This window comes from Phascolarctos cinereus, unplaced genomic scaffold (genome assembly GCF_003287225.1).
Source record: "Phascolarctos cinereus isolate Bilbo 61053 unplaced genomic scaffold, phaCin_HiC Scaffold_4;HRSCAF=312, whole genome shotgun sequence".
Taxonomy (NCBI): Eukaryota; Metazoa; Chordata; class Mammalia; order Diprotodontia; family Phascolarctidae; genus Phascolarctos; species Phascolarctos cinereus.
In genome coordinates this window covers 17,750,943-17,777,000 of record NW_027555847.1, presented here as the reverse complement: position 1 = coordinate 17,777,000, position 26,058 = coordinate 17,750,943, and the positions used below count along the sequence as shown (strand labels likewise).

The following is a 26,058-nucleotide window of genomic DNA, read 5'->3' as shown; positions in this document are numbered from 1 at the left end:
GCCCCAATCCATCAATAGCACTTTGCTTCCCTTCTTACGCTGTGATTCCCGGCTCAGCCAGCCTCTTTGCTCCTTGTGAGGCTGCTAGATGGTGCCATAGTGCTTGGAACGCTGTGCCTGGACTTGGGGAGAAGTAAGTTCAAATCCAGCCTCACATACTAGCTGCGTGACCCTGGACAAGGCACTAACTTTTGTCTACCTCAGTTTCCCCAGCTGTAATGGGGGTAATAACAGGGTCATTGTGAGGATCAAGTGAGATAGTACTGGGAAAGCTCTTAGCATCGTGCCTGCCATATAGTGGGCACGTAATAAACGCTTGTTTCCTCCCCATCCCCCTTCTCACAGAGAACACTCTTATCTCCCGCCTCCATGCCTTTACTGGCCATCCCCATTCCCTATGCCTGGCATGCACTCTCTTCTTACCTTTACCTCGTAGAGCCCCTCTCTTTCTTGAAGACCAGCTCAAGCACCATCTGCTCCATGAAGTCTCTCTTGATTGTCCCCAAAGGCTAGTCCCTTCCCTGTCAAGCCACCTTCTACTGAACTGCTTTTTTACACGTTAGTATTTGTTCTCTTTACATTTATTCTGTATATATGCTGTATGTCCTCGTCTCCCCCATTAGGGCATCTACTCGGTGCCGTCACGGGTACAGCACTGGGCCTGGAGTCAGGAAGTCCTGAATTCAAATCCAGCTTCAGACGTTTGCTATGTGACCCTGGGCAAGTCACTTCATCCTGTTTGCCTCAGTTTCCTCATCTGTAAAATGAGTGAGAGAAAGAAATGGCAAACCACTCCAGTATCTCTGCCAGGAAAATCCCAAATGAGGTCATGGAGATTTGGACACAAATGAAAATGATCAAACCGCAACAGTTCCAATGACTGAGGCCAGATTTGAACTCACGGAGACGGGCTTTCCTGTTTCCAAGCCTCTATCCATTGCGTCCCCAGCACATAGTAGAGCTTCTTAAATGTTTTTTGCTTTGTTTGATTGATTGGTCCAAGAAGGAGGTAGCATTTGAGTTGGGCTTTAAAGACTATAAAAAAGTTGGCTCAAAAAAAGAACAGTACAGGAGAAGAGGAGGATTGAGGAGAAAGAAGCCCTCCACCAGGGCCATGACAGCTCACGACCTAGACAGATGGCAGCTGCTCACTCCCCCCGCCCCAGCTCCTGTTTTGTTTCTCCTTTCTCTGCCAAGGAGAGTGACCTTTGAACGGGCAGACAAAAGACAAATGGTTAGGGAGGCCTTGACATCCCAAAGAACCAGCTAATACATTAATCAAGTACGGTGGTCTAGGCAGGATTCCATGCCTGTAGTCCCTCCTCTTTTCAAAGGGGAAAGGAGGTGCATTCTCATACTGCTTCCTTAGAGATGGTGGTTTTCGTATGAAGAAACTTTTTTTTGGTAGTGTTTGGAGCCTTTGGCCAATGGACGCCATATTTAGATAACTCCCAGCTACAGTATGGGGCACCTCTGGGGGAGCAAGTATCTTTTCTGCTGAAGAGAAAGCTGCATTTCTTGTACGAGTCTACCCTCTCCTACCTCCCCTCGTGTTCATGCAGGCAATGTTATATTCTGGTGGCCTTTGGGCTCATTGAGTCCAATCAGAGTCATTTCTACCATAAGGCGAAAGTTTTGCCCCCAGGCACCAGGATGGTTGGACACTGCCCTCTTGTGGTGACTGCCTGTTCCCTTGTCGTTTCTCAAGTTCCATCAGCTTGGACCACCTTGTATGTCACAACTAACCCCAGGGCTACTGTTGGTACAGTTACAATGAGGGAGGCCCTCACTACACCCCTGGCTGCACCATCTTCTGTGCCTTTGGGACAGCTCACCCTTTTCCAGCATTTTTGCCCCAGGTGGGAATATTTCTTGTTATGACTCTGAATCCAACATCTTTGTTTTATAGGGGATGAATTTAAAGTTCAGTGATGGGGGAGGGGGCTAGCAAGCTCACACAGCCAGCTAGGGGCAGAGCCAAATGCAGAGCTCCCACCTTCTGATTCCCAGTTCGGTGTTCTTTCCACCACACAAAAGTTTGCCCTGTCTTTACGACATCAGGAGTAGTTATCGTCACCTGGACTGGATTCAATAGTTCTTGTCAATATTTTAGTATTACAGTTCAGTACATCAGTGATTTGTGGTTATATCTTTAGAGTGCTTTTCTCTACCAACATAAGTAGCAGCCTCTTCTTCCCTTGGCAGAGAGTTTTAGGAGTTGCTGTGGCCCCAGTGTTTCATCAGTTGATAGTTCATCGTCTGGTGATGAGGCTCTCCCAATCTAGCTGGCTTGGCCCTCTAATGACAGATGGCTTCTCAGTCCATTGCCAGCCTAGACTCAAAGTCTTCCTGCCTGAGTAGGACCTTCAAGAGATTGTTCTCCACTGACATGGGCTTTGAGAACCCAGTCACCTGTGCTCTGCAATGAAAAATATCTATTACCCAAATCATGTGTTGTATGTGCAAAGAGATTCCACCCTAAGAAAAGTCCAATCTATGAAAATCCAAGCTTCCAAAACATGGATGACTGACTAGTCACCCTCAAAAAGAGTCTCACACTTATAAAGAGGTACAGGCTCAATCTCATCTTTTCCTGACTGTGGGCAAATCATTTCACCTCTCTGCACCTCAGTTTCCTCATCTGTAAAATAAGGGAGATTGGGCTTATCTCTAAGGTGACTTTCCATGCTGTCATTTTCTGCTTCTCTAACATCATAGGATTTAGAGTAGCAAGAGACTTTAGGGGTCACCTGGCTAAACTCCCTCATTTTATAGGTGAGGAAATTGAGCCCCTGAGAAGTTAAATGATTTGCTCAAGGTCACCCTGGTCATAAGTGGCACAGCTGGAATGTGATGCCAAACCCAGGGCCCATCCCAGTCCATCACACAGCTCCTCCCCTCACAGTAACTATAATGTTTAACAAATATTTATCTTGGCCCTAAAATGTGCCAGGTGATGCCGAGGTCATTTCCCTGAAGCCCACGGTCTAGGAAAGGAGGTAGACGGCATGCTTTTAAATAATGGCCTCTGCTGGTACACTGGAAATAGAAACCAGTCTACATGCAGCTTTGAGAAACCCAGATCCTGTCCTGTGTTGAGTCAAACCCTGTATGTCCTTCAGTGGGTTCCTTTTGGGCATCGAGAATCTCAGACTAGCTTGAAAGAGGCCGGGTCTGACATCACCCTATTAAGGAAATCCTGAGAGCTAGGAGCAGATGTAAGAAGGGAGGGGGACGAAAGGGTGGGAGCAGCTGTAGGTGAGCCGGACATGGCTGCTCACTGCTTTGTAACACAAACACGGCTGGCTCTATCCTCCTTGTTTTGAAAGCCTCTGCACCTGGGCAAGCCGTAAACCCAGCTGCAGGGATGGAGTGTCCAAATGCCAGAGCACATACCTAACGTGTGAAGTGGGACTGAGAAGCAGAGAGTGTGGCTGAGGCTCAAGAGGCAGCATGGCGTGGGCAGGCCAATGCACTTGGGAAGACCTGAGTTTGAATTCAGTATGGAACTCTAGCTACATCATCCAGTTGTTGGGGCAGCTAGGCGGTGCAGTGGATGGAGCGCTGGGCATGGAGTCAAGAAGACCTGAGTTCAAATCCAGCTTCAGACCTTACTAGCTGTGTGACCCTGGGCAAGTCACTTGACTCTGTTTGCCTCAGTTTCCTCATCTGTAAAATGAGCTGGAGAAGGAAATGGCAAACCACTTCAGTATCTCTGCCAAGAAAACCCCAAATGGGGTCACCGAGAGGTGGACATGACTGACGGGCCTGAGTAACAGTAACAGTAACAACAACACCATCCAGCTTGTTTCCTCATCTGTGCAATGATGACTCATTGACCTCCACCATCCCTTCCTGCCTTGACTCCATGACTCCACAGAGCCGTCTTCTCTGGGGACTGGATTCACTAACTCACTGTAGCCAGACCTCTGGGCTCCTTCCATGGCTCAGGAGTGAGACCAACCTCCAGTAGAATATAATCTCATTAGGGGCAGGGTCTGGCTTGTTTGGTCCTGGTATCTCCAGTACCAAGCACAGTGCCTCGCACATAGTCATAAGTGTGTAGGTTACAGTGGGAAGGGCACTGACTCATCAGAAAGAGGAACTGGGTTCAAATCCTGCCTCAGTGAACACTTAGCAATAGCGTTTTCTTGGCCAGGTCACTTGACTGTTCCTGGCCTTCAATGTCTTTGACAATAAGGTAAGATGGATGCATTAGATCTGGTCTCAAGGATTCCCGCAAGCTTTTATGATTCTGTGAAATAATAATTCAATTGAATTTTTTGTACTTCAATAATAAGAAAGATGAGTTATCTAATTACTCTCTAAAACTGAGGTTCTTAACCTGGTATCTGTGAATTAAAGATATTTAATAGTGTATTTCAGAATAATTGGTTTCCTTGGTAATCATCTGTAATTTTATGCATTTTAAAGCATTATTTTGAGATTGGGTCTGCAGGCTTCACCAGACTGCCAAAGGGGGCCGGGAACCCCTTCTCTAAAGTGAAGAATTTTCCAAGAAAAGGCCTCTTTCCCTAATGAAGCTGGGGTTGTTTCTAAGAGAACTCTTTGGCTAATGGAAAATGCTGTATACCTCCTATCCAGTCTTAAAAATCACAGACAGTATTGGCCACAGAAGTGAGAGAAGGAAAAAGAAGTAGGAAGCTCACTGAGGGCAGGGGCTACTTGTGATTTCTTGTGTTTATATCCTCAGTGCCCCCGCAGAGTGCATTGCACACAGCAGGGACCTACTGAAGGTCCTTCCATGTTCCCCAGCATTGGCCCTGCTTGCCCTCCTGTCTATCCCTCTGAGTTCTGGGATGGGGATGGGGGAGTGTGGGAACAAGAGCGGGGGAGGGGGAAAGGTAGGAGGGCTGCCACTTCTGCAGGGGATGCTGGGGGCTAGGATTATAGGATTAGGGATGTGAAGGAGGAGGACTCTACCTCCCAAGGAGACAGCTGACCTTCAGAAACTGCACTCCTAGCTTGCACTGTTATTTAAGCACTATCCTATTATTGTATTGAAATACCCCAAATACAATTGAATTAATATTTCATAGCATCACCAGTCTAAAACTGTCAGGGATCCTTGAGCCATCTAGTCCATTGTGTCCCCACTAGTGAGGAAACTGAGGCCCAGGACAGTTGAATGACTTTCCCAGTGTCAGTAAGTGTCAAAGGCAGGATTTGAACCTGGACCCTCTGCCTGAAGTCATTGCCCTTTCCCCTTTGAAATCCAGCCCCCACTGCACACTTTGTTTGAGGAGGACTGATGAAAGGCAGTGGGGGAAGGAAAGAGAGTAAGCCTGTATCATTTATTTTGTCCAAAGCAGTGTGGTCATGGTGTTCTGGGACCCCCTGCCCACCTCCCAGTTTGAGAGCTGGCAGGGACCCTAAGAAACCATGTAGGCCAACCTTCCAGTTTTATACATATATATGTCCAGAGAAGCTATTGTAGATATATGTTATATATACCATTTTATGAAACCATTTTATGAAAACTTATATATGCATATATACCTTTATATAAACATGCATACATGTGTGTGATGTAAATATAAAAAGAAAGAGCAGGAGGAGGAGGAGAAGGAAGAGGAGGAGAAGAAGAAGGAGAAGAAGAGGAGAGAAGAGGAGGCAGACAGAGGGAGAGAGAGAGAGAGAGAGAGAGAGAGAGAGAGAGAGAGAGAGAGAGAGAGAAGAGAGACAGAGACAGAGACAGAGACAGAGAAAGAGAGAGAAAGAGAAGGAGAGAGAAATGGAGGGAAGGAGGGAGAAAGAGAGACAGAGACAGGAGAGAGGAGAGAGGAGAGAGCCAGCACCGGTCAGTGACTGTAGCAGGAATGTACATAGACCTTTAAAGATACTCTTTGGGCTCCCTTTGAGTTGGGTTTTATAACTTGGTCGAATTCAATTCATTTCATCAGGCTCAGGGACATAAAGTGTTCTAGATGAAAGGCTCTTGGATAAAGAGTCTCTAGCAGACAGAAGGTGGAGAATTAACTTTATAGATTGTAGGATTGAAGATGCATTAGCCAGTTTGAAGAGTGAGCGCCACCTGCTGATTCTTTAGTTTCATTACAGAATTACAAGGTGATGGTGATGGTGGAAGGACTTTGTGCTTATGCCAGTGACCTGAAGGAAAGGCTATCTGGCCAAGGGGGTAGAGAGCCTACACTGGCATCACAAAAGACCTGGGTTCAAGGCCTGTCTGTGACACAGCTGTGTGACTCTGGGCAAGTCATTAACCTCTCTGTGCCCTAGGCAATTCCAAGACTTAAGTTATAGAACAAAAGTTGCTCTGTCTTGACAGAAGGAATTTTCTTACTTGGAAACTCTCTACACTATTGAAATCCCATGTTTGGACCAAATAAAAGATATGAATACAGCTGCTGAATATAAAGTTGGTTTCATTCAATTCCTTAAACTTAGACATATAGACATTGCCTATGTCAATCGTATACTTAAAGGGCTGGGTTCAAATCCTGTTGCTGCTACATACTCTCTGTGTGACCAGGGTTCAGGAAGATGGTCTAGTCTGGGAGTCAAGATGATGGTTCCCTTTGGGACATAGTTTGCAAAATGTGTTTTTTTTAAGCTAAGTTGTTGTCTCCCACATATTGTGTTTGCTCTGATTTGTCTTTTTTCTTCCAACCAAAGACAAGGCTTATTAAAACACCAATAGAGGATGGGCGTGATCCTAACACTCCCCCATGTTGGCCATTGGCTAGACTCTTAAGGAATCTGAGCCTGATTTGTCTTTAAATTGGAAGTGAAGCATTCTTAAGGCTCTCTCCCTTGGGGATGATTTTGTGTATATCATAGCATCTCAGAGTCAGCAGTGGCCAACAAGCCTGTCTTTGAACACTTGGAGGGCTCTTATTTTCTCCAGTTTATCAGCTCTCTGTCTTGTTTGTACACAGTTGTTTATAGGTGATCTCCCCCATTGGACTGGGAGCTCCTTGAAGGCAAAGACTGGGTTTTTTGCCTTTCTTTTTATCTCTAGCACTTAGCACAATGCCCAGTACATAGCAGGCACTTAAATGTTGACTGAACTGTCTTATGGAAGTGGGGATGGCCTTCTTCCACTTGACCCTATGGGAAGAATGAAGAAGTTGCAAAGAAGCCAATTTAGGCTTGAAATAAAAAGTCCTAACCATGAGAGCTGTCCAGACATGGAAGAGGCTGAGTGGGGGAGGTAGTGGGCTCCCCATCACTGGACATCTTCAAACAGAGGCCAACCACTTGGTGGGGAGATCAGAGGAGCGAAGTTAGTTCAGGTGTGGCTCAGTCCACCTTGCCCCTGACATCGTGACATTCTTTCTGTGCTCAGTCGCTCAGCCCAACCCTCAGGTCCCCAGAAATTCCCTCTCCCCTCAGCCCACTGGCCTCCACATGAAGACTCCCAATGAAGGGGGATCATGTCTAGGGATGGGCAGCTTGTTCCACTCTTGGATAACTCTAGTGGGCAGGAAACCTTTCCTTCCATGGGGCTGAAATCTGCCTCTCTCCAATGTCTAGTGATCACCACCAGCTCTTGGTCTCTAGGGCCGAGCAGAACAAGGCTATGGACAAGCACAGTCATGTCTGTTGTGTAAAGAATGTTGTTGTCAGAATGAAATCAGGATTGTTCCTAGTGTGATTTGTTCCCGTTTAGTGTGAATTCATTGTGAGAGGCAGGATGGTCTAGTGGTTAGAGGGTTGGCCTCAAGTTGGGAAGAACTGGGTTCAAATCCTACCTCTGACACATACTGGCTGTGTGATGCTGGGCAAGTCAGAGCCTCGTTGTCCTCTAGGTAACAGCCTAAGATGCTGAAGTTGCAGAGCGGGTGCTGACCTGCATTAACAGAAGGAATTTCTTCAGCGGAGAGTTCCCTGTGGCAATGCAGTCATAAATCCAGGCTCTATCCTTCTGTCCCAGCTGCTGCCTGATTGAGAAAATGGCACCGTTTGGCAAAATCTTCTAAGGTCCTCACATTTGCTATGACTTTAGTCCTCTGTTCAATCAATCAGTAAAGAAACATTCATTGAGTGCCTGCTATGTGCCAGACACTGTACTAGGCCCTGGGGATACAAAGGCAAGAAATGAAACATCTGTCCTCCAGGAGCTTCCATTCTATCAGGGAGACAATATGCCTGTAAATAAGGTTATGCAAACTAAATACATGGTAACAGTTTTGGGAGTGACTGCTCATTCTGAGCGGTCAGGGTCAGTTTGTCTGTTGCAATTCAATCTGGGGTAAGTGGTGAAGAGAGCACAGGAGACCTGGATTTGAATCCTGGCTCTTCCCCCAACTAGATGGGACTCAGTTTCTCCATTTGTAAAATGAAGGGGTAGGACTCCATGGGTTCACAGTCCCTTTCCTGTGCCGTGATTTTATTCCAACAGGGACAATAAAAGGCATATGGCCTTGATTGCAAGATGATATGCAGGGAGATATGGACAGAGAGGGAAGAAAGATCATCCTTATCTTGTTAAGCATCTATGTGTATATATACATATGTAAACACACATAGAGAAATGAACTACAAGGTAATAGTTTTATATGTACACACATACACACGTGTATGTGTGCATATCTATATGTGCATACACATCTATACGTATGAATATACATTTACATGTGTCCATGCACACATGTAAATAAGCAAATGGAAATTAAATATGAGGTAGTAGTTTTATATGTATTTACATATACATGTATGTATATATATATATATGTATGTGTATGTGCATCTATTTAAATATGTGTCTATCTATGTGTCGAAATACATTTATATAGCACTTACTATGGGGCAGCTAAGAGGCACAGCGGATAGTGCACCAGCAATGAAAACAGGAAAATCTATCTCCATGATTTCAAATCTGGCCTCAGATGCTTACTAGCTGTGGGTCTGTGGGCAAATCACTTGACTCTGTTTGCCTCAGTTTCCTCACCTGTAAAATGAGCTGGGAAGGAAATGGCAAACCACTCTAGTGTTTTTGGCAAGAAAAGCCCAAGCGGGGCATGAAGAGTGGGACAGCACTGAACAGCAGCAGAACTTAACTAAACGCTAAAAGCACTAAAAGCAGGGACAAAACTCGACAGTTAAGGCAGCCCCTGCCTTCAAGGAGCTTATATTCTAATGGGAGAAACAACAAACCCGGGGGTGAGGTGGGGGCCACCCAGGGCATCTTTGGTCTGAAAAGCTGTGGGCATGATGGGTAGGGCCCTAGGGAGATGGATGGAGACTTGGGAGTGGAACTGATCATGACTGCAGAACTGGGAAGGGCAGGGGGTGGCCAGATGGAAAGAAGGAATGAAGTGAAGCCTGGTTTTCTGGGAGAGATAGTCATGGCTAGGGAGAGTGAGATCCCCAGGGCGGAAGGACTTCCAGGGCAGAATATGGGGTGGGGGTTGGGAATGGGGCAGCTGGAGGGGAGATTGTGGTGGATAATGTTCCAATTTCCTTGGGCTTCTTCTGAAAATTAGTCTTATTTTTAGATGTTTCATTATAAACATAACATTTAATACCAATATAGCCAGCTAAACTTGCTTTATAATTCTTTACACGTAAATGTATTTAACACATAAAATGTCATAGCTTCTCTATTACTCCCTCCATAGGATCTGGGTTCAAATCCTGCCCCCATCACTTATTACCCACACCATAGATCTAGAACTGGAAGGGACTTAGAGGCCATCCCTCATTCTAAAGATGAAGGAAGTGAAGCTCAGGAGGTGGTGACATGGTTGGTCCTTGGGAAAGTCACTTCCTCTCTGGGGCTTGATTTCCTTGTATGCCAAACAAGAGGGCCCAGTGACCTCCGAGGGCCCTTCCAGCCCAGGATTGGGGTTCCTTCCTGCTTAAGCATTTTTTGTCCACTTGTCCTCCTTCCTCCTTCCTTCTGGATCACTGGAGATCTGGTGCACTGCGTTCTTTTGGATCCACCTTCTTCCTTGCTTATACTTTCAAAAACACTCTCCCAGATATCTTTGTGTTCCTTATAGCTCTCAGTTTTATTGGCATGATAGTATTCCTTTACATGAACGTAGCATAATTTTTTATCCATTTCCCTGCTGTTAGACATTTAGGTTGTTTCTTTTATTTATTTATTTGTTCATTCATTCATTCATTCATTCATTAATTCATTCATTTATTATTTGCAATCAGATAATGCTGCTATAGTTTTTGAACAAAGTCCCTTTAAAATTTTGGCTAACATAACAATTTCAAGGACATAATTATTGGGCAGTGCCCTAGTCCTCCATTTACTTAGATTTAGGTTGGCTCATTCTTCTAACATGTACCATGATCTTAAGCGTGTTTTCTCTCTCTTTTTTCCAGTTGCAAATGAGGCAGGAGATAAGGCTGCCAGACCCCTCGCTCGCTTCTCTCGTAAGTAGTCTCACTGCTATAATTGCCCTCTTACTGGGTAGTCCTCATTTATCCTATACCTGCATGTCATGAGGGAGAGGGGGCAACATTCTCCTTGTGCCAGTACAGATACTGCCATCCTTGCATATCATGTTTTGAGGTCTTTCTTTGGCTTATGAACCTGTGGGGACCTTGGGGGAGGTGGGCCCTAAAAGGGGCTTGGAAGCAGGGTTGTTGTGTTGGAAGTTGCTAGGGTAGAGAAAGGAGACAGGCTCATGAATGTACTCATGGTTGGTCTGTCTCCCCTTGGTCTAACCCTTGTGGAAGATCAGGACAGGCCCTTTCAATTTGCTTCCCATTCAAGGATTCCTAGTAATGATTCTTTAGGGAACAGCAGAATCAGTAACAATGCCAAGATGTGTCTGATTGACAAATTCTACTTGTAAAGGCTTTTCCCTCAAGTGACTTGGAATGTTTTATGGACAATGTTACCTTTTGTGTTCCTTAAGATGTCACAAGTGAGTTTGAAGGATCTCCAAGTTTAGACTATAGACAGAAAACCAGAGTGGAGAGGAGACACGATTTGCCTCAGGCGAGACTTAACTAGAAGTAAGCATAGCTCCTTTACATTTTGATGCCCTTGGGCAAAGACCCAGTCACTTCACCTTAGTTATAGCTCTGCTCATGTTTTCTAATGTCTGCCTTCCCTTATCTATGTGATTCATGAGTCATTTCCCCTTCTGCTTTCTCCTGTGATGGCCTTCCCTACTGCCACTCCCTGTGAGAAGGCAAGGACCTTGGTATAATTGTGCTAAAGGAAAATGAACCAGTGTAATATAGTAGGAAAAATTCTGTTTCTGGAACCAGAGGATCTAGATGTAAATTAGCTCTGTTTTTCTACTGTGTGACCTTGGGCGTGTCACTGAGCTTCTCTGGGCTTCAGTTCCCTCATCTGTAAAGGGAGGGGGTTGGATTTGAGGGCCTCTGAGACCTCTCCTAGCTCCAGATCTACAGATGGCATACAGCCCATCTCCCTTCATAGGAGTAGGGAGCCAGTGGAATAAATACTGTGATGCTTTCTAGGTCAATCTGCCTTTTCATTGAACTGGGCCTGATAGTTCCTTCTGAATGAATGAAGAAAACAAGTTGTTGTTCAGTTGTGTCCTATTTTTTGTGACTCCGTTTGAAGTTTTCTTGGCAAAGATACTGGAGTAGTTTGCAATTTCTTTCTCCAGCTCATTTTATAGATGAAGAAACTGAGGCAAACAGGGTTGAAGTGACTTGCCTAGGGTCACACAGCTGGTGAGTGTCTGAGGCCAGGTTTGAACTCATGAAGATGAATCTTCCTGACTTAAGGCTCAGCACTGCATCCACTGCAGCGCCACCTAGCTGTCTACTTCATAGATTAAGCAGAGCTGGGTCCAGGGCACATTCCCATGGGTCTAAGGAAAAGAACACTGCATTGGGAGTAAGAAGATGTGGGTTCTCATCCTCACTTCATTATTGTTTTGTTGAGCAAATTGTTCACTTTTTGCTTCAGATGTCATAGAGAATTTGGGGAAGGCTCCCAGCACTTTGGGTAGAACCTCAGGGTGAACTTATAGCATGGCATAGAGGAAAGACACCCAGGATCTGCTGACCAGGGTGGGCTGAGGCCTGTATCATTGGTGGGAGCACAGATCCACTGGGCAATTGAGTTTTAACGTGCAAGGCTTTCCAGTAGACTTTGTCAAAGGGCTTATTCTAACATGTGCCTACCTCTCCTCTTCTCTCTCTTTCTGGTCTCACCATTTTTGGATTGCTTTCCCTGCAACTATTTTTACCCAAATCTGAAGAAAATGCATGATAATGAAGGAGATTTAATTGCTCCAAATTTTCAAAATTGTGTAATGAAGCCCTTGCTACCCACATTCGACATTATTCATTGGCCTCCCACCTGGAATCATTATTTCCAAAATGAGTCTTGCCTCCCCCAGTTCAGTAGGGATGACGAATATCTGTGAGAGCCCCATCCACATTCCCATCCCCAGCCCAGTGTGCGGGCAGAGGAAGGAGATAAAGCCTTCCTTCCATAGAGTTCGACACCCTGTACTGAAAAAGCTGCACCCAGCTGTTATCTTACTGTCCCATTCAGTCCAAAGCCATCGGCATCCACTTCAAGTCCACAGACATACAATGAGTACCACTTGTGTGTCAGACACTGTCCTAGGCATCGGGCATAAGGCTCAAAACAAAAACAGCCCTGACATCAAGGTGCTTCCATTTTATTTGGGAGAAACTATATGTTTACAGACAAGCAAATCCAAGTCAAGGGCATCTCCAAAGTCTTGGTGCCATTTTTAGGTTATTGAGACTTAAAACACCTCTAAGTGTTTTTGTAGAATAAATACAAAGTGATTTTTTTTTGAGGGGAAAGGTCACTCACAATTGGGGAGAATGGGACTGGACTCCTTCAAGAGGTGGCATCTGAGCTATGCTTTGAAGGATTTTAGGGATTGTATAGATCAGAAGTGGGAAAAGAAAGCTTTTAGGCATGAGGGATGGCTTATGTAAAAGCATGAAGGTGGGAGACTGAATGTTGACTATGGGGAACAGCATGTATGCTAATTTGGTTGGAGTATGTTATCATAGGATATCAGAATTAGGAAGCCCTGGGTTTGAATCTAAATTTAGACAGATACTTAGTAGCTGTGTGAACCTAGACAAGTCATTGCCCTCAGTCATTGTCTCAGGTCCTCAGTTCCTCATCTGTAAAATGAGAGGGTCAGACTGGATGGCCTCTAAAATCTTTTCCATCTATGATCCAATGATCAACACCTACCTCCAGCAGTTCTAACCTGTATGACCTGGAACAAGTCCCACTTCACCTTGCTGAGTCTATTTCCTCATCTATAAAATGAGAGGGTTGGGCTGGAGGATCCCTGAGGGTCCCTTCCAGCTCTAATCTGTGAGGCTGAAATGTCCCTTGGAAGAGGGGTTTCCATATATCAGTAGGAAGTTTGCCACTCAGTTCAGAATGAGCTCCAACAGATGCCTGCAAATTCACATGGCTGTTTGGAAGGAAAAAGCTAAGAGTGGGTAGAATGTGAATGAGGTCAGGAGAGAAGACAAGAGACAAATCAAAATGAAAAAACGTTAACTAGGAGCAAACTGAAAGTTGGGTAGAGGGGAGAAGGGAGGGAGGGAAAAAGCAACCTTGGAAGTCAGTTCACTGAATTGGCATGGCATCCAGCCCTTAGTACAGTCACTGATACATAGTAAGTACTTTGCAAATGCCTTTTATTTCATTCATCTATCCATCCATCCATTCATTCATCCATTCATGTATTTATCTAGCCATTCCTTCATTCATCTAACTGTCCATTCATTCATTCATTCATTCATTCATTCATTCATTCATCTATCCATCCTTCCATCCATTCATCTATTCATCCACATCCATCCATCCATTCATCTATCCATTTATTTATTCATCCATCCATCCATTCATTTGATGACAAGCTAGCTCCTGGAAATTATTGGTGACACTGAGTCCTGGACAAGGACAGAGAGAGCTTCCTCCATGAAGGGAGTGGCCTTAATGTCACATTTCTTTCTGGTGCTTTTCTCAGTGTACCTCATTGGAAACAGCCTTCCTGGAGACATTGGTGGCAGGGGTGGGGCAGAATAGTGCAGTGGGATAAACACCAGCCTTGGAGTCAAAGGAGTTAGGTTTGAACCTCATCTCTGTTACTTCAATGGGCCTCAGTTTCCCTCTCTGTAAAGTGAGAGGGTAGAGTATATGACCTCTAAGCTCCCTTCAGACCTGAATCTGTGAGTGGGACTAGATTTGGGTATTATTTTTCCTTAAGTCCTTGGTGACTGGTTGATAGATTGTTGGGGTGGATGGCTGCAGATGTGAGTTCAGATACTCATTCCCTTGCTTATAATCTGTATGACATCAGGCCAGTTAATTATCTTCTTGAGTCTTAGTTTCTGTATCTCTAAAATGAGGTGGTTGGACCAGATGTCCAGCTCTGGAGCTGGCTGCTAGCTGATGGAGCTGGACAGAGCTCTGAACTTGGAGTTAGGGGTCTTGAGTTTGAATTTAGCCCTGATAGTTACTATGGGGCAGCTGACTGGTGCTGTAGATAGAGTGCAGGATGGAGTCAGAAAGACCTGAGTTCAAATCCAGCCTCAGACACTAGCTGCGTGACATTGGACAAGTCACTTCATCCTGTTTGCCTTAGTTTCCTCATCTGCAAAATGAGTTGGAGAAAGAATTTGCAAACCACTCCACGATCTTTGCCAACAAAACCCTAAACAGGGTCATGAAGAGTCAGACATGACCGAAGGGACTGAACAAGAAGTTATTATGTGTGTGACCATGGGCAGGTCACTTAACTGCAAAATGGGCATTGTAATAGTACAGTCTTCACATGGCTGTGGGCATGCAATGAGTGAACATACAAAAAGTGCTTTACAAAGCTTGAAGTGCTATGTCAATACTGCCGTTAGGGCTGTATTTGGGCAAATCACTTAACTCCTCTGTGCCTTAGTTTCTTTCTGGAGGAGATGAGGAGGCCAGGCTGGTTTCTCTCTGAAATCCCTTCCGTATCCAAAGCTTTTTCCTCATGGATTGCATTGGATTCATAGTCACTTAGTAAACATGCATTGAGTGCATGCCATGGGCCAGGTTCTGGGCTAAAGTCTGGAGATACAAAGAAAGGTGCCAAACAGTCCTTGCCCTCAAAGAGCTCCCAGTCTAATGAGGGTAACAACACATCAATAATTCTGTACAAACAAATTCTAAACAGGTTAGACAGGAAATAATCAATGAGGGGAAGGCACTAGAATGAAAAGGGACTGGGAAAGTATTAGTGAGGACTTGAAGGAAGACAGGGAGGCCAGCAGGGGGAGAGGAGGAGGGAGAGAATTGTAGGCATGGAATGATGCCATCAGACTTAGGATTTAGGAAGATCACTTTGGCAGCTGAGTGGAGGAGGCCCTGGACTGGGGAGAGGCTTGGGGCAGGGAGAGCAAACAGAAGGCTTAAAGGAACCTTATTTGACAGATGAAGAAACTGAGTCATAAGTAAGTGACTTGGCCAAGGTCAAGCAGCTCATATCAAAGAGTCATAGCGATAGAGCTAGAAGGGGGCATCTAGTTCAACCACTTCATTTTGCAGATATAGAGCCTGGAGTCACTCACATAGTCAATGGCATTTGAATCCAGGCTCTTTCCACCATACCTCACTGTTTCTCCTTTGGAGGCTCAGCAGAAACCACAGTGTTTGTTATTTAAAAAAGAAAAGAAAACAAAACAAAACAACAGATACTGGGGTGTGGGTGGGGGCAGGTGCACTCTGGACTGTTTCCTTCATGTAGAGAACGTCCAGTGAGGAAACTCTACCAATGCCTATTGACAACTGTTCTATAATTTGTAGTCTTAGAGAATTGGGGTGGGGGGGAAGGAAGGGGGACTGCAAACCACCATTGTAGGGAAAGCCCCAGGTCAGCCACAGCTTCTTTCCTCTCCTGGCTCCACTCCTGACTCTCCCAGCTTTCTCTACCATGCTGACCCTTGCTTAATCCACCATGTTTTCAGCTCTCTTGTACATGTGGTCTTCCATCCTCCATTAGAATGTAAGAGTCTTGAGGGCAGACCTGCCTTTCTTTCTGCCTGTATTTGTATCCTCGGTGCACAGCACCTCTTCTAGACCTCCCTAATTCCCCTCCTCCCCCGACCAGTCGGCAAACTCTCCTCTCCAGTTCACGTTATCAGACTATGTTGCGTGTTCTGCGTTTTTGTCTCTGTGGTCTGCCAGCATTCTAGTCTGTCAAGATTCTTTATGCATCCTAACACTGTTGACCAATCAGTCAGCTACTTCTCTCTGCTTTGTGTCACCTGTAGACTGGATGAACGTGCCCGCCATTCTTTTTTTTTTTTTCTGGTGAGGCAATTGGGGTTAAGTGACTTGCCAGGGTCACACAGCTAGTAAATGTTGAATGTCTGAGGCCAGATTTGAACTCAGATCCTCCTGACTCTAGGGCTGGTGCTCCATCCATTCATTGTACCACCTAGCTGCCCCTCCACCATTCTTTTATTCAAGTCACTGAAACAGCACAGGCATAGATCCCTGGGCCACTCCCCTGGAGACCTCCTCTCATGTCAACGTTGAACCATTAATGATTATTCTTTGGCTTTGGCCATCCGACCAGTTCCTGATCTCTCATCTAGTTCACCTCTCCATTAAAAAAACAAACAAGCAAACAAAACACAACCCCCCTCCCCCCACAAAGAAAAGAGTGCGGGATGAGAACTAGAACTTACTACCCCTCCCTTCTTTTGGGTATCTTGACAGTCGGTCCCTCAAAGCTCTCAACATTATGTTCCCTCCAGTCCGAATCCCTTCAGTGTACGCTTGGCCTGGCTTTGCTCTTCTTCTCATGGTTCTCCTTTTCAGGTAGCGTGTCAGGGAGGGAGGTGTGAGTCTAGATTCCATTGTAACCAATAAGGAACAAAGGCTCTTACAGAAATGCTGACAGATTGGCCTGAGTTTTCGATCCGATTAGTTTCATCTCTAATTGCTCTTGCGATGCTCCGGTCTGGCGAGCCTCTCTCAGGCTGGGCTTTTTGAGGCTCTTGGCTATTTGGTGAAGCAACCCTGCTTGTGATCTTCCATTGTTTTCCTTTGTTAACATTTGGAAAATGAGTTTATTTTTTAAACTAGTGCTGCCCTTGCCTCTCATCCCTCACTGTCAAGCAGGGAGGGCCAGTGTTTGCTGGCCAAGGTGGTTTCTGGCCTCTTTTGGCCTCCTCATTGTGGCAAGTACATTGGCTCAGGTTCCCGACAATGGCTTAATTAGTGTGTGTAGATGGTCTAAAAAGGACGTGGTTTTTATCCTCTAAAGCTGACTTTTCCTTTTTTTTGGGGGGGGTGAAGCAATTGGGGTTAAGTGACTTGCCCAGGGTCACGCAGCTAGTAAGTGTCAAGTGAATGAGGTCCTCCTGATTCCAAGGCTGGAGCTCTATCCACTGTGCCACCTAGCTGCCCTGGCCTTTTCCTTTTAAAAATAGATTTTTATTAATATATTTTGTTTTTATATTACCTACATTTCCCCCAAATTCTTTCCCCTCTCACTCCTAGCCATCCCTTCTGGCAAAGATTTCTTTTTTTTTTTTTTTTTGAGGAGGAAGAGAGAAAAAAATCAACAAAACCAATCAACGTATTGGGAAAAAAAATCTAACATTAAGAGTAATAGCGAAGGGGCAGCTAGGTGGCTTAGTGGATAGAGCACCGGCCCTGAAGTCAGGAGGTCCTGAGTTCAAATCTGGCCTCAGACCAAACACTTGACACTTACTAGCTGTGTGACCCTGGGCAAGTCACTTAACCTCAATTGCCTTAAAAAATAAAAAAATAAATAATAGTAATAGCTAGCATTTAGCATTTTAAGGTTTGCAAAGTGCTTTACAAATATTGTCTCATTTTATCCTCAACAACATTGTGAGGTAGGTGCTATTATTATCTTCATTTTATCGATAAAGAAACAGAGGCAGATGGAGGTTAAGTGATGGAGGTTAAGTGATGTGCCCAGGGTTACACAGGTAGAAGTGTCTGACTCCCATCCACTGTGCTACCTAGCTGACATTTTATAAGCCGTGTTTTGTGCCTGTGAGCTCCGTAGGCTGCCCCCTTTCAACATCTGCAAAGGAATGGGGGGAGAGAAGTCTCATGTTTTTTCTTTAGGGTCAAGCTTAGTCTTTGTAATTTCTCATCGTTAAGTTGTTCTTTCCACAAAATTTTAGTCATTATGCAAATTGTTTTCCTGGCTCTGTTTTCTTCACTCTGAATTATTCCACATCAATCTTCTGCCGTTTGTCTGAAATCTTATCCATCATTTCTTATAGCATAGTCATATCCCATTACATTCATGAACCACAACTTATTTAGCCATTTCCCAATTGACAGGCATCCTCTTTTTTTCGGGTTCTTTGTGACCACAAAAGTGCTGCCTAGCAAAGCAATAATTGCAATATCTATGCCACAAGGTTGTTTTGAGGAAAGCCCTTTACACACCTAAAACCCCATACAAATGTGAGTGATAGTGGTCACCGCCCCAATACCATAGAGATAGAGATAGTAGATATAGAGTATAGTAGAGACAATTTACCCAGGAAGAGTTCCCAGGACCAATAAAACCACACGTCTAGTCCAAAAGAAGAGACAGTGTTGATTCCTCTCAACTTTCTATCCAGCACTTTGCTCCATTACAAAAGTTTGCTGAATTGTCCAATATTATATTTATGCTGTGAGTATCTTCATCAAAGACATCAAAGACATCGTATCTGCTTTGCCTTTCTACTCGAATGCTTTTGGTCCATTTTCTTTGGGTTTGAGTGAGATCCTTGGAGAAGCAAAGTATTTAGGCAGGGTGTCTGATATATGTCTTATTGTAGACTTGCCTAGGTGAGCCATAAATTGGGTGGAACTCACCACTGGCAACCGCACACCCAAAGTGAACCTCTATGATTTCTCTGTGTGCCTAGTTCCTTAGAGCAAAGATAAAACCGGGTTGTGAGCAAAAGAACAGTTTAAAGACCACTATTTTCAAACCTCTTTGTGGTAATTGGATGGTAACATTATAGATTTAGGGCTGGAAGGCACCTTGGAAGTCAGTCCATCAGTCAGTCAGTCAATAAACATCAATTACATGTCTACTATGTGCCAGGCACTTTGCTAAGTGCTGGGGATACAAAGAAAGGCAAAAGATTGTCATTGTCTAACAGGCAAACATCTATGTACCAAAGAGCTGTAGATAAGATAAGTTAATAATCAACAGAGGGGAGGCATTAGCGATAAAGGCTATCAGGAAAGGTCTCTGGTAGGAAGTGGGAGTTTAGCTGGGAGTTGAGGGAAGTCAGGGAAGCCAGGAAGTAGAGATGTAGAAGAATAGTCCAACCTCAATATACAGAAGAGGAAATTGAGGTTCCCAGTTCTTAAGTGGCTTGTGCAAGGTTGTGCAGCTAGTAAATATCAGAGGCAGGATTTGAATCCAGATTTTCCTGACTCCAAGTCCATCATTGCCTTTACTACAAACAGACTTAGATTCTCAGGGGCAGACAGGAGCACCTCAAGCCATCTTCCTGGTAGACAATGCTATTTTATTTTGTGAAAAGTAGATTAATTTTCTAAATATTTATTATCCCTTCCTCTCACTTCTTTACACCAGTTGAATGATAAGAAAAAAAAATCAAACCTTTCCAGCAAGTATGCTGAGTCCAACAAAACAGATCCCCACCTGCGCACATTTTAAATTCACACCTCTTTGGCAGGAGGTGGGCATCAGGCTTCATCTCTGATCCTGTCCTCTGGTCCCCTGGTTTAGAAATCATGTGACTTTCTTAAAGAAAGAACAACATATGTTAAATGCAGGGCATCATAATAACCTTGAAGGGAAAAAGACACCAGCTTCATGGACTGTCCACCAAGAGTGTAATGCCACAATATCACCACCAGGTGGCAGAAACAGCCTGTCTGTCAATGCCCTGCTCATCAGAAGAAGCTTCCAGCCCAGACAGCCTGTTTAAAGTGAGCAGCTCCTGTTCCTTAAATGGGGCTTGTTTTCAGTGACTTTTCTCATATGTCTGGGAAGGTCTGCGGAGTCTTACATTAACCTGACAGCTCACTTGGCCTGATAGCTGCATTTGGGAAGTTGCTGCTTGCAGTGAGTAGGAGGTATGATATAATTATATGATATGATTATAAAATATAATTATATATTAAATCAAAACATTATTAAATATCATATAATTTACATGCAATATAAATATAATCATAATAGTATATAATTAATGTAATATTATTAGATTATAATATAGATATATATCATTATAATAGATTATGATATTGTATTATATTTCATATATGATACACACATTATAAACAATATATTTTATCATATAACATTATTCCTTGTGTTGGGAGCTCTGTTAAAGGAATGAAGGAATGAAAAAAACATTTATTAAGCATTTAAGAAATAAGAAAATAAGGTAACAATTTAGTTTCTTTTCAAATTTTTTTGGCTTCTCCCTCCTCCAAACTTCAGGGATTTGGGACCTAACACGCAACAGTAAAACTGAAGGGAGATGTGTAGGGATGTCTTGGCCAGTTTCTGTGCAGGTGGGAAAATGGGTTATTCCTGGGCCTAGAGGCAGGTGTGTGTGTGTGTGTGTGTGTGCTGGAATCCTCTGAGCTGCTTCTGCAGGTGACCTAGAGGCTGACTAGTTGTCCCTGAATTAGTCCATCAGGAAGCCTTTATTAACTCGCCGCTGTGGGTCAGGCACTGTGCTCTTAACTGGGGGTGCAAGGACAAATTGAGACAGTTTCTGCCCTCAAGGATCTTATGCCTTATTTGATGAGACAGACACACATGTAAATATATGCCAAGTATGTAAAATAAATACAAATAACTTTCTTAGGGAAGCCCTAGCAGAAGATGACATGAGAAAAGGCTGCTGCGGGATGGGGCATCTGAGCTGAACTTTGGAGGAAAGTAGGATGGTAAGGCATAGAGGTGAGGAGAGACGACATTCTAGGCATCGGGCACGGCCTCTGCAAAGCCATGGAGGGGGCAGGTGGAATGCTGAGTGTGAGGAAGGGGGATGGGCTAGTTTGTCTGTACCACAGAGTGTGCAAAAGGGGGTGATGAATACTAAGATTGGAAAGGCAAGTTGAAGTCAGCATGTGGAGGGCTTTGAATGCCAAATAAAGCAGTTTGCATGTGATCCTAGAAGTAGTAGAGAAGGGAAGGGAATATGCATTTGTGTAGTGCCTACTGTGTGCTGGGTGTATTATAAATATGATCTAATTTGATCTTCACAACAGCCCTGTGAGGCAGGTGCTGTTGTTATAGCTGAGGAAACTGAGGCAGAGGGTAAATGACCTGTCCAGGGTCATACAAATGTTTGAGGCTGAACTGAACTCAAGTCTTCTCGACTCTAGGTCCCTGGGCTGTATCCATGGTGCTGCTAGCTGCCTCCCGGTAAACAGCCACTAGAGTTTATTGGACAGTGGTCAGATCTGGGCTTATGGAAAGGTGGAAAGACTTGAGGCCACAGTTTTGAGAAGGACATTGGGGAGCCCCAGAGGAGGCGACCCCAGTGGTGAAGGGCCTTGAGTCTGTGAGGAGACTGGGGGAATATGCTGACTGTCCTGTGCAGGAGGGATTGGTCTGGCTCTGTGTGGCCCCGAGCAGGCAGAACCAGGAGAGATGGGGAGGAGGGAAGGTGGGGAAGGCCAGTTTGCTCAAAAGGTTGGTACCAAGTGGAACAGAGGAAAGCGGTGGCTGGGTGACCACCTGCAGGTATGTGACAGTGAGGACTCCCTCTGGGTAGACAGGCTGGACTAGGTGGACTCTGAGGGCCATTCCCATTCTTCAAGTCTGTGATACTGAGAAAGGGGGGTCAAGTAGGTGGCCATTGCAATAATCCCAGTGATAGAGTTTGGACTACAGTAGGGGTGTGTGTGTGTGTGTGTGTGTGTGTGTGTGTGTGTGTGTGTGTGTGTATGTGAGAGAGAGAGAGAGAGAGAGAGAGAGAGAGAGAGACAGAGACAGAGACAGAGAGAGAGAGACACACACAGAGAGAGAGAGAGAGAGAGAGAGAGAGAGAGAGAGAGAGAGAGACAGAGACAGAGAGACAGAGAAAGAGCCAGAGAGAAGAAGAGAGAGAGAAAAAAAAGAGAAAGGGAGATAAGAAGAGAGAGAAAGATAAAGACAGAGAGACAGTCAGATACATTGGAATCTTTTTCAATGGGGAAAGTTTCCTTCATTACTACAAATTGTAACCCGGCTCTACCACTTCTGTCTATGTGATCCTGGGCAGGTCATTTGCTCTCTGTACCTCAGTTTTCTCATCTGTAAAATGAGGGGGTTAGCCAAGATGGCTTTAAGGTCCCTTTCCAGTTCTACCCTTGTGGTTGCAGAAGTTAATTCTAGGGAGTTGCTTAAAGACCAGAGTAGTTCAGTCATTCATTTTTACACAGCTGTCATGAATGTCAGAGGGAAGATTTGTACCCAGGTCCTCTTGACTCCAAGCCAAGCCCAGTATGCTGGGCTTCCATTGCATAGACACAGAAGTGGCAATGTGGTACAGTGGTAAGAGCTCTGGCTTTGGATCCAGAGGACCTGGGTTCAGATCCCAATTCAGGTATGTGACTGTGGACAAGTCTCCTAAGTTTCCTCCTCTCTGATATGGGAGGGTCACCCTAGATGGCCTCTGAGACCCTTTCAGCTTTCCATCTACAGTTCTCTGATTCTGTGACACATTATTTATGCGGTCCGCACAAACAATTTTCTTATTAGTCACAAATGAAGCATTGATGTTGTGAGCCTGTCACCACAAGACCCATTATTCACGCTGCCTACTTTGTTGGAGCTAAATAAAAATGAAATTGATAATACTTGGTGCACAGAGGGATTCCCAAACCCCTTGAAATAACTGCAGCCCCTGGGGTCCAAGGCCCACAGCCTTGAAACCCTGCTTATTTTTTTTTGGGGGGGAGCACTAATAGCTAGTCCTTAAGCAGTCAACACACTCACTAGTCTGTGTTGGGGAGGCCCCTGAGAGTGGGGGTCCTGAGGCCTCTGACTATTTTATCACTTCTTATCCCAGGTCATAGGACTGGAACATTAGAGTTGGAAAGGACATGAGAAGCCATTTAGTCCAGGTCATTCATTTTACAGATAAGGAAACTGAGGCCCCAGGAGGTTAAGGGATTTGCCTGTGGTCACATAAAGTAGGCAATAAAAGGCAACACAGGAGACAAAATGCAAAGGGCCAGTTTTTAATTTTCAGCTAATAATCTTAATATGAGGGGTTTTATATCCTTTGTAAAAAAAGTTCATTTTAATCATAATAATAACTGGGGCAGCTAGGTGGCACAGTGAATAGAGCTCTGGCCTTGGAGTCAGAAGGACCTGAGTCCAAATTCAGCCTCAGACTTAACACTTACTAGCTGTGTGACCTTGGGCAAGTCACTTAACCCTGACTGCCTCACCAAAAAGCAAAATAAAAATAAAAATAAATAATAAATAACAATAACTGACATTTATACGGTGCTTTGAAGTTAGTGAAACTTCTTATGAATCTCATCTCATTTGATCCTCACAACAACTCTAGGAGGTAGGTGCAATTATTATCCCCATTTTGCAGATGAGAAACTGAGGCAGACCGAGATTAAGTGACTTGCCCAGAATCACACAGCTAGTGTTTGAAGCTGGAATTGAACTCAGATCTTCCTAAGTCCAGTATTCTGTCCACCGTCCCACCTCGTTGCCTAATAATGGTGTTTTGAGTTCCTTTTTTTTTTTTTTGGATGGAGGGGGTTGGATCTGTGATTTCTTCTTTTTACAAAAATATTAAACTTTTGTTTTTATATCACCTTTAATCCCAATATATCCCTCATCCTTTCCCTTTCAAAGAACAATTCTTTATAACCAAGACTGAAAAAAGAAGTTGGGCTAGGAGAAGCAATTAAGCAAATTGCAGTGTTCCACACCCATCGTCTCCCACCTCAAACAAGGAGGAAGAAAGGAAGGTGTATCTTCATATCTTTTCTTTGGCCCCACGCTGGGTCATTATAATTTCACAGTATTCAGTTTGCATTTTTCAGACCTGTAATTTCATCCCAAGGCAAGAGGTGGAGCAGTAGGGGAATTCCTGGTTCACAAATGCCCTTTTCTGATACAGATCACCACCTTTGCTCTAATTTACAGACTTGCTAGGGAGCACCCAGTTAAGTGACTTGTTAGTTGTCACACAGCCCATGTCAGGGTCAGATTTTGAATTTAGGCCTTCAAGCATTTAAGGCTGGACCTCTGAGCCCACATATCCGCTCTGCCACATTTTCTCTATGAGTCCCGTTGATACCAGCATCTTAATTTCAGTGCTCTGTGTGGTCTCCAAAAGTTATAATAAAAAGTGGTTGCCCATTGACAATGGGAAATGGCTGAGCAAGAGCAACAGATGGGGCACAGGAGCTGGTCACCCCATCTGCACAGGAGGTGGTCACCTCATCTGCTAGTGCCTTCCCTCCGAGGTTAGCTCCCACTTACCCTCTATATATGTTGTACGTACATTATTGTTTGCATGCTGTCTCTTCCGTTAGTCTGTGAGCTCCTGGAGGGCAGGGGCTGTTTTTGTCTTTCTTTGTATCCCCTGAACTTAGCACAGAGCCTGGCACATAGTAGGTGCTTAATAGATGTTTATTGATGGTGATGGGTTCAGACACCACTTGAGACACTTACTGGTTGTATGGCCTTGGGGAAGTCACTTAGCATTTCTGTGCTTCAGTGTTCTCATCTGTAAAATGAGTGGATTGGACTTGGTGACTTCCAAGGTGCCTCTAAATCTATGATTTTATAATAATAATAGCTAGCATTTATATAGTACCTACTATGTTCCACTCATTGTGCTAAATACGTTAGAGATATTATCTCATTTGGCCCTCACAACAAACCTGGGAGGTAGGAGCTTTTGTTATCCCCATTTTACAGTTGGGGAAGCTAAAGCAAATAGAGGTTAAGTGACTTGCCCAACATCACATAGCTCGGAAATGAGGCTGGATTTAAACTTAGGTCTTCCCAAATCCAGGCCCAGTGCTCTATGGCACTGTGCCACCTGTTCTTACCAGGATGATATTCTAATCTGAAGATATGAGTGTAATGAAATAGTATGGTGACATAAGAATTAATGAATATGGAGGATTTCATAGGTACATGGGAAGACTTGTATGAACTAATACCGGGGGAAGAAAGCAGAACCAGGAGGAAATTATACACAATGACTTCAGTAATGGAAATGAAAACAACACTGAAAGACAACTGACCTCTGACTAAATGTGATGACCGGCCATGATTCTAGGGGGCACATGATGAAACGTGCTTCTGTACTCTCTGTAGAGAGGCGGTGGACCTCAAGTATGGAATGCTGCATACACTGTCCTGTGAAGTCTCTCTATGAGTTGGTTTTGCTTAACTGTTATTCTTTGCTATTAGAGAGGATTCTGCTGGGAGGAGGGAAGGGTGTATTAGAAAATTACTGTGGTTTAAAATCAAGAGGCTTCAGTTTCCTCATCTGTAAAATGAATCAGTAAAACTTTGGAACAAAAATAATTGAATAATAAGAAAAAACACAATATTCCTGTTTGAAGATCTAATGTATTCCCTAAAATGGCAACTCTTGGTAGGCTTCTGATTGTCCAGTATTTCTGACCAATGGTGCCACTCCATAATGGAAAAGTATAGATGGGTTTCCCGAAAGCTGGCCAGGTTACTAGCCAAAATTTTGAGGGTGGCAGGTCATTACTGTTTACTTTCTCATCTTTCAAAAAGTACAAAAAATACTTTTTGTTAGGAATCAGTGAGACAAGGCCCTGAGGGCCTGGATATCAAAAGAAGCTTATCACCTTAAACCCCTTGGTTCTTGGAGCTGGAAGGAGGTTAAGAATCATTTAGCTACAAGCCATGGAAGGAATTGAGGCCCAATGGGATTAAATGGCTTTCCCTGGGTTACCCAGAAGACTGGGCATATTGAGACAGAGGACACTCTGAGGGATGGCTTGATGAAACTTGGGTCATTGGCTCTGAAGTCAGAGAACCTGGCTTCAGATTTTGCTTCTGATACACAGAACCTGGGTGACCTTGGACAAATCATTTAATT

At 44.3% G+C, this 26,058-nt stretch overlaps 1 protein-coding gene across 3 annotated transcripts in view; it reads left to right on the top strand.

Annotated features, from left to right (window-relative positions):
- The window catches only part of PDE1C (phosphodiesterase 1C), a 443,465-nt gene that overhangs the window by 70,299 nt on the left and 347,108 nt on the right, over positions 1 to 26,058 (top strand). For all 3 annotated transcript variants that reach the window (XM_078152096.1, XM_020968958.2, XM_020968961.2), the window contains exon 2: positions 10,327 to 10,377. In XM_078152096.1, coding sequence (XP_078008222.1) covers positions 10,327 to 10,377 — 51 coding nt within the window. The remainder of the gene's footprint in view (positions 1 to 10,326; positions 10,378 to 26,058) is intronic.